The 9,304-nt window shown below is 42.4% G+C and overlaps 1 protein-coding gene across 1 annotated transcript; it reads left to right on the forward strand.

The window, feature by feature from the left end:
- Positions 1–1,036: 1,036 nt before the first annotated feature.
- On the forward strand, positions 1,037–6,200 carry LOC148824705 (E3 ubiquitin-protein ligase TRIM16-like). Its single transcript, XM_088926167.1, has 5 exons — positions 1,037–1,214; positions 3,049–3,125; positions 3,699–3,712; positions 4,613–4,717; positions 5,484–6,200. Exons 1-5 carry the CDS (start codon positions 1,037–1,039, stop codon positions 6,028–6,030), a joined length of 921 nt encoding a protein of 306 aa, XP_088782293.1. The 3' UTR covers positions 6,031–6,200.
- The last annotated feature ends 3,104 nt before the right edge of the window (positions 6,201–9,304 follow it).

A 9,304-nucleotide genomic window follows, 5' to 3' on the forward strand; every position in this document is an offset into this window, starting at 1 on the left:
ATGATAGTTTAAGTCTTAGTAATAGTGTTACTGTTGAAATATTAGCAGTTTTTATGTTAGGGTTATAGTTTAACTGTAGGTAAGAGTTCATGTGGTGTCCGTCAGTGTGTGGGTGTGTACTGTATCTGTGAGTATGTATAGTGTCTATGTGTGTGTCTGTAAATGTGTGTGTGAAAGTGTGTGGGTGTGTGTGTGAGTGTCTGATTGTGTGTATAAATGTGTAAGATGTCCGTGAGTGTGTGTAGTGTATCTGTGCGTGGATGTGTGTAAGTGTGTGGGTGTATATCTTTCAGTATTTGTGAATGTGTGTGGAAGTGGACTTGGGCTCCAATGTTGTGTCTGACAAAAACCCATCGCAGTAGCAGGGCTCTGCCGTCCTTTCTTGGGGAAGTGAAGACTGTATCTGACAGTGTGTGCATCTGTGTGTGTTAGTGTGTGGGAGTGTGTGTCTGTGAGTCTGTGTGCTTTTGAGTCTGGTGCAGACCGTGTCTGTAACAGAACTGTGTCTGTTGTCCCCACTTCAGGAAGGAGGTAACAGGTGACTCAGCCAACACAGGTTGTGGAGCCAGACCCAATACCCCAAGAGCAGTGAGTCTGCATTATTCTTCTTCTTCTTCTTATTATTATTATTATTAGGAGTGAGAGGGTGTGTGTGTGTGAGTGAGTGAGTGAGTGTGTGAGACAAGGGGTCTCAAACTCCATTCCTGAGGGTCTGGTGTTTCTCTTGGTTTTCTGTCCAGAGCTCTTGGTTACAAAGTTGATCTAACTGTTTCATTAAACAAAAATGATTCTAATACCTTTAACCAGGCCTAAATATTAAACTGTACCTTGAATGTTTTGAGTTCAACAGTGTGAGAAATTAAAATATATTATTGAACACATTATTTCCACCTCTTAATAAGAAAATAATTAGCTTAATTGGTTAATTGGCTAGCCCAAGTTCGAAAGAAATCCTGAAGATGGCCCTCGCTGGATTGGAACTGGGCTTGAGACTCCTGTACTAGCAGATCTGGCCTCTCGACAGGTCTTGGCAGGGATGTTGGGGATCATGAAGACAGATAGCCGAAGGCTGGACACTGCTTCTGGATCGAAGACGAGAGGCCACTGTGATGTAGGGTCATTTTGGCACATGATGATGATGAAGGTGTGTTTGTGTGACTGGCTGGTAACTGTGTTTCCTGCTCCCCAGCACCGCCGAGAGAAACTCGCTCAAGGTGAGAGAGGAATGGTTGAGCAGAGAGAGGAGTGTCGCACCGAGGCCAGGGGCAAATTCCAGAGGAACATGAGTATTGGCTTCAACAACATGGCTAGACAGTTTGTTCCACACCCCCACCCTCCTCTGTGTAAAATAGTGCCTCCTGCCCTTTAGTTTTAAATGCTCTTCAGTTCAAGTTTATTGTCATTATACTCATACACAGGTATATGATATAACGAAATACTATTTAGCTAGCTCTCAGATGGTAAGTAGTGCAAACAACAATACAATTGTGTAAGAAAAGAAAGAGAAAATGGGTAATGTGTAAAACAACAACAGGCAATGTGCAAAACAACAACACATAATATGCAAAACAACAACAGGTAAAAGGTAATATGCAAAACAACAAGAGTTGTGCAAAATCGTACATCAACAGAATGAAATAAAGGATACAACTTATGTAGAGTAAACATCCTGAAGTAGAGGTAGATTTCAGTGTGCATTTGAGTTTTAATAAAGAGAGAAGGTACCGTAAGTGTAAATATCACAGGTGAAAGAGGCTGGTAACGTTTTCCAGATGGTATTGGGTCAAACGGTCTGTAGCTGGAGTGTGTGGGGTCTTTGATGGTGCTTAGAGATTTCCTCAAGCACCATCTATCAGAAATGTCCTGGATGGATGGGAGAGCAACCCCTGTGATGGGCTGGGCAGTTTTCACCACCCACTGTAGGGTTTTGTGGTTAGCAATACTGCAGTTGCCTTACAACACTGTGATGTAACCTGTCAGTATACTTTCTGTAGTGCATCTGTAAAATTTAGTGAGGATCTGGGGAGACATCTTAGCCTTATTCAACAGTCTTAGGAAGTACAAGTGCTGTTGTGCTTTCTTAATCAGACAAGTGACGTTGAGAGACCATGTGAGGTCTTCTGTGATATGGATGCCAAGGAATTTGAAGTTACTGACCCTTTCCACTTCAGTCCTGTTGATGTGGCTAGGGTCATGACCCTTTTGCAGTTTTCTGAAATCAACGATCAGCTCCTTTCTTTTGCTGATGTTGAGGATGAGGTTGTTGTGCTCACAACATGTGTTAAGGAGTGTCAGGTCCTGCAGCCTTGCGTGTGTTCATTTTTAGCAGAGATCTCCTCACTTCATCTGCAGACAGCGAAAGCAGCTGGTCAGCCGTGGAAGGTGAAGCTCTGTTGAATGGTTCTGTGTTGCTGGCTTCAAACCGAGCATGAAAGGTGTTGAGTTCGTTAGGCAGGGAGGCATCATGGGCAGATGCAAAGATGTTCTTCCTTTTGTAGTTTCTAAGGGCCTGTATATCTTGCCACATGCACCGTGGGTCATTAGTGCTGAAGTATTCCTCTAATTCCTGTTTGAGTGTGTTTTTTGCAATACTCTTCTTTAGATTAATCCTGGCTGACTTTAGTTATGATTTGTTGCCTGATTTGAACGCTGCATCCCTTGCATTCATTAGGATGCAGATCTTACTGTTCATCCATGATTTCTGGTTCGGAAAATTTCTTATTTCTTTTGTGAGTGTAACATCATCAGCACATTTCCTGATGTAGCTAGTGATTGATGATGCATATTCCTGTATGTCAGTGTGTGATCCCTGTATGGCTGCCTCTTTAAACACATTCCAGTCAGTGCATTCAAAACAGTCCTGCAGGATTGATTCAGCTCCTTCAGGCCACACTGACCACTGGTTTCACTCACCTGTACAGCTGTCTGTATGCCGGGAGAAGAAATAGAGTGATGTGGTCTGTGTTTCCACAGTGGGGCATGACCTTGTAAGCATTCTGAATCGTAGTGTAAATGTGGTCCAGGGTGTTTTCTCCTCTTGTTGGGAAGGAGACATGCTGATGGTATTTTGGGAGAATGGAGTTGAGATTTGCATGATTAAAGTCACCCACGACGATAAAGGCTGCGTTTGTCAGGGAAGCCGGTTCTGACTCCCATGAAAATGTGTTGTTGAAAGACTCTATGCGAGATGGTATAATCCGGTAGTGATTGGAGGAGGACATCAGGGAAGACACAGCAGGATTGGGTCGGGTAGAAACACTGGGGGTGATGACGGCAGTGAACTGGTGCATGGGGGAGCACAGGCGAACAAGTCCAAAGGATGTCCAAAAGGGAAAATCAGGGCGAAGTCCAAGGTCCAGGTGCCAGGAGATCCATCCAAGATGAACTCTGAAACAGGGGACTAGGAGCACAGATAATTAAAAGCTTGACGGGACAAAGCACTCCAAGCCCCAGATTCAGTAGGTCAGGGTGCCATGGTGAAGCCTATGCCCTCGGGCCACTCCTGTACCCGGTGGTAGGCAGGTCTTCCAAAGCTGAGCATAGAACTATGGAGATGCCGGGTTTAAATAGGGAAAAGGGGACACAGCTGGGACAAATAAAGCTTGGAACCCAATGCAAAATGGTTGGAGCGCCCTCTAGAGGAGGGATGATGATCATGACAGTGTCAGGATGTGCAGATTCCTATTTGCTTATTGCAGTACCTCTACATCAGGTGGGATGTAGACGGCGGTGATGATAATAGTTGTACATTCCCTCATCTGGGCACAACTGGGGTATTAAAGGAGACGCCCTTCTTAATGACTGTTTTCTCACTGCCTGTCTGACTGTCCTCTTTTCTTCAATCATAAGTTCCAGGGTGTATCTTACTGGGCTGTGGGGGTGGGACTGTAGTGGAGGTCTGCTCAGGGATTGGTCTGTTCTGCCTGTGTGTCCTTTTCTCACCAATCAGATTGCTGTCAGCTCACACTGAATCACTGCATCCCAAGTTTGTGGTGCTCTGGTTCCAGCTGCTCCTTCTGTCACAATAATAGGAAAACTGTAGTAATTGTCCTTCGATCCCCCAGAATAAGAGTGAATGTGAATCACAGGGCTGGAAACCTGTTGTTTTGTACCATCTCTGGAGACACAGTGACCTTCCTGCACAGTCCAGACCTCATTCACTGAGCCCCTTGTTAATTTACACCCTGACCTGAATCCAAATAAAATCTTTCAGTGTTTCAGTCTTTTCTAGACAGCACATCCCTGGGACATCCTAGAACAACCCACGCTTGTCATCACCAACCCTGTCTGATCTGATTAATATGACAGCTTCATGTCTGTCTGCAGTTTCTAAAACACACAGTTGTTGCTGTCAGCTGTCGGAGAGATCTGTCAAGATGATAATTGTCAGAACACTCTGAGAGCTGCTGTTTATATGGTGGCCAATCAGAATCAGTTTGCTGGTTGCTTCCTTGTATATAAGGTTGATTAACCCTGTATCCGGGGCTCAGCATTGTCAGATTTGTAACATCTCCAGTGTCAGCTTGTACAGTCGGACCTGCTCCAGCACTTAAGCTTTCGGTTTCTTGGTTGTGGATCTTCGGCATAGACTCTTGGGTTTTCCTGGTTCCAGATGTCTTCATGAATCCTATTCCATGTTCCTGGGTTCAAAGTTCCTGGTATTCCAGATCCTGGTTTACCCAGTGGGAATGGCCATGTATCCAGTTCCTGGTGACAGGTGCCTTCGTATGGAGAAGCTTGGACTCTGTATTTGGATTATGTCGTAATCGCACAAGTATGGTTTTGGAGCGACTCAGTGTTTTGTCTTATGCCTGTATTTGGACTTGTAAATCCTAATATCCTTAGACTGTGTTATAGACAATGTTATATTGTAATTTCCCATGCCTTTGTTATTAAAACTTTGTATTGAAATGTATGTCCAGACTGTAGTTTTGGTTTTTGCCCTTTAAGTGCTTCCGCTGTGCCATGCAGGGTCTGTTTAAGTTCTTTAGTGGTTTCTAATAATTTGGAAACCATAACAGTGACACTGCCAGCCCAGCTCAATCAGGGCCACCCTGTCTCACCGGTGTGCTGGATTAATATGACGCTGACTTTCACACACAACAGCAAATCCTGATTCCCAGTCCTAGGTCCCACTGTTCCAGGGCTCCAGACAGGAGGTCTGACTGCTTCATCAGTGCTCTAGCAGTTGCGCTGTATTTCTGTGCTGAAATCCTTGTCAAAGCCAGAGAGAATCACAGAGACAGGGGTGTGACACTCTCTAGATAGAGGTGTCAGGAATAAGAGTGTTTACAGGCACAAGTGAGAGTCACACAAAGCAGCTGTAAGACAGTCTCAGGAGATGTATGTCTGTTCTGCCTGTCTATCCTCTGACCGTCTTCTTCTTTCCAATCAAAAACCCCAGGGTGTATCTTACTGGGCTGTGGGGGCTGGACTTTAGATGAGATCTGCTCAGAGATTCTGTTCTGCCTGTGTGTCCTCTGACTCTCCTCTTCTGTCCAATTAGATTCCTCCCAGCTCACGCTGGACCCCAACACAGTCAATACACATCTCTATCTGTCTGATGGGAGCAGGAAGGTGACCTGGAGTGACAAGGGCCAGAAATATCCTGATCACCCCGAGAGATTTGACAGCTGGAGACAAGTGCTGTGCAGAGAAGGGCTGTTTGGGACTGGCTGTTACTGGGAGGTGGAGTGGAGAGGGACAGGGGCTTTTATAGGCGTCACCTACAAAGGAATCAGCAGGAAAGGGGGCTTTGACTGTGTTCTTGGGCGCAATGACCAGTCCTGGAGTTTGTGCTGCTCTGGCTCCAGTTGCTCTTTCTGGCACAACAATGTGAGAACCGCAGTAACTGACCCTCCCTCCTCCAGAATAGGAGTGTATGTGCATCACAGGGCAGGAACTCTGTCATTTTATAGCATCTCTGGAGACACAGTGACCCTCCTGCACAGAGTCCAGACCTCATTCTCTGAACCCCTCTATCCTGGGTTTGTGGTGACAAGCTCTATGACCCTGTGTCAGCTGGAATAGACCCTGTCCTAATGTCAGCCAGAGCTCTGAAACGCTGTCTGATCAATTAACAATAAATCTTATCCTGCTGTATCTGTCAGGGATCCGGCAGGTAGTTCTCCTAAGAACCTGTGCATAGCCGAAAGATGAGATCAAAAGTGAAAAATTATGTGATGGGTTCAGTTAGGAATGAGAGCATGAAACAATGGGTTTGGGAATGTAATGGGGTTTGCGAGGGTGAGGGTGAGTGCAGGACGTGACAGTATCGGTGCCATGACCTGACAGGAATGACTTTCTGGGTGTCTGTGTGGCGAAGAAGCCCCTATGATGCAGCAACACTGGGACAGTGCCTCCTGAACATCTGCTCCATCCAGGAGTCCTGAACCTGGGGGTCAGTTCAGAGCTGTAGACTCAGTTTCTAGTCTTATTTTCACATCCTGCCCAGTCAGTAAAACCTGCGAGGAGGACATTGTGTTGTAAACTTATCTATAAATGTTGGTATGGGTGATAAATAAATTGATTAATTGATTGTAACTGACATGGTGGATTGAGATTTATTGAGCTTTAGGGGTCAATCGAATTGTAACCCTACAGTCCAGAAACCACTGCTCCAGTCTGGGCTGTGTCATATTGTAACCCTACAGTCCAGAGATCACTGGTCCATTCTGGATGGTGTAAGTTTGTAATCCTACAGTATAGAGACTGCTAGTCCAGCCAGAGCTGTGTTGTATTATGAGCTTATAGTGCAAAGATCACTGGTTCATTGTTCATTAACATCACACATAAAAAACATAATATTAATATATTATTAACTGATTTGTGTGTAACCAAGGACTGTTTTAATGTAACTGAATTGTGCCATTCATTCTCTCATTCATCTGGTCTGTGGGTGAAATGGAGCAGACTTTTAATGTCTAGCAAACTGCAGAGAACTGTGTTAACCTTTACATGTTAAAAGAACACAAAGGTACTCACGTTCAGCATATTCACAATGCTTATTTAAATAAATGGGAGTAAAATATGTCAAAATGCCACAATTATTTCAATTCAGTTATTATTTGGAAAGTAACAAAACAAATACCTCATTCACAAATTCACATCCAGAACTCAATGGCAACATTGCACATTTCAACATTCTCCTTGAGTCTTTCAATAATTGCATTATGGATCCGTTAATCCTGCTTTGACCTAAAGTCAAAATTAATTCTGCATTTCCAGTGTTATGTCATTTGTGTCACCATCCTATTGCTTTCACTCTGCACACAAATTCAGCAGTAATTGTTGGAATCCATGCTGATATGATATGTTCCCAAAATTGGCAAACGACTGAAAAGGAAATGTTAGCAAGCATCTGTACAGAAAGTAGTGACTGACAGTAGTGAGAATGTAAATAGAGTACATACAGTATGAATTAATGAATGAAGTCAAGAGGCCTCTATTAGAGAGCATTTTGTATCTTGCTTTATAAGGATCTTCCTTGACTAAAATTTGGGGCATTGCGAAACCTGCAAATATACATCAGAGCATTTTAAACAAATAAATATATTTCATGAAGACAATTTCAATTAAACATGAGACAAAATCAATTTCAATAAATTATAAAACCTGCCAATTTATCAAAATTGCAAGACATTCCAGGCCAGTAGTATTTGTCAAGATTCTGATTATACAATTATGCTTTTGAGAGAACGATGCAAATCCCCATAATCGCTTCCATCAAACCAGCTAAATTCTAACTTGTAGTTTCCGGTAACAATTTTATTGTTCTCTTCGGTGTGGAGCCAGCAGTCAAACATTTATTTCTTCACCTTCTTGAATACTGTGCTAACATCCCCGTATGTGTAAAAATCAGACCAAAATGCACATTTTGATTAAATAAAATGGAAATCTAATTAATACACCTTGAAGACGATAATTTCTGCTAACAAAAAAAAAGTCTCTTCGGCGCAATAGGTTAACCCACGCTCGACTGTTAACTGAAAGGTTGTGGTTTGAGCCCACCCAGGGATGTGAATTTGTTTTTTTCAATATAGTGTAATAATTCCATATGATAATTGCTTACATTCACCTATGGTAATACTCATCGTTACTCACCCCTGATGTGGAGCACACCCAATGGTGACACACTGCAAGTCCCACTGCAAATCAAATCGGGGCTGGAAGTGAGCAATTTCTTCACCAGGTTTGTGATGTAAGCCAAATTGTACAAGATTAGAGGGTTATGTAGCCAGATCACTGAGGCTAGCTCTTATGAACTGCAAAATCCAAACTTATTTGCAGCCATTCAAAGCCATTCAAAGTGCGCGACACAGACACGTACCGGAGGTAATTGGCTACGGCCTTGCATGTCACGATGCAAAATACCGCAGTACGTGATTGGTTGACCGACAGGGGTACTCTTGGTGCATTGGTCGGATGTAGAAAGATTTAAATGTCTTTACTGTGCCCGTTTTAGTATTGAATATTTATATGGAATTTTACCACTGAAGGGAAATCTTAGTAGCTGAGCATAAAAAGAATAGGAGCATAATGTAATGCGTGTGAAGGCCATAAACGATATTAATTTTGGAACATAAACATACAGTATATGGCTGGTCTCGGCACTTTAAAGAAAAAATATACACCAGTATTCCATTTCTCCCTAAACATTTTTAGCATCGAAGTCTTTAACTAACGTGATACCGGTGTCAACAAGCATACTTTTAGAATTTGATTAAAGGGAAATATAATATGGAATCGCGTATCTAAAGAAATTAATAACGATATAATTATATTCATGTACCGCAACACAAGAATAGTACACGCTGTACGATGTCTGTTGATACGCACTAAACAAATTTATATTTCTAAATATCACAACATGATCGAATTTAAGTCATTTTAATAACAATGAATAGTTACCTATGTGTTACAATATAAACATTTATATTGATTTAAATCGCGTTTAAATCGCCTTTATTTAAAACCCATAAATAAAGCTGATACTGTTTAGACTTTTAATTATTTAAAACTGTATTACAGCAGCACAATGCACAATGCAACGTAAATCGCTATCTTTGTCTTCTGCGTAATAATGTTCACCTCTCTGTCCAGCAAATGAACAATAGTAATAATAATGAACTTTATTGTAAATGGCGCCTTTAAAGGTGCTTCCTCAAAGCGCTTTACAGGATAAAAACAATAACAACAATACTGTTAGGCTGGGCAAATGATTTTTTTTTTTTTAAAGAAATACAAAATTAGATATAATGATGTGTTCCCGCTTAGACATTAACGAAGAGCATAACACGTGGGC

Source organism: Atractosteus spatula, chromosome 10 (assembly GCF_055471065.1).
Source record: "Atractosteus spatula isolate fAtrSpa1 chromosome 10, fAtrSpa1.hap1, whole genome shotgun sequence".
NCBI classification, from domain to species: Eukaryota; Metazoa; Chordata; class Actinopteri; order Semionotiformes; family Lepisosteidae; genus Atractosteus; species Atractosteus spatula.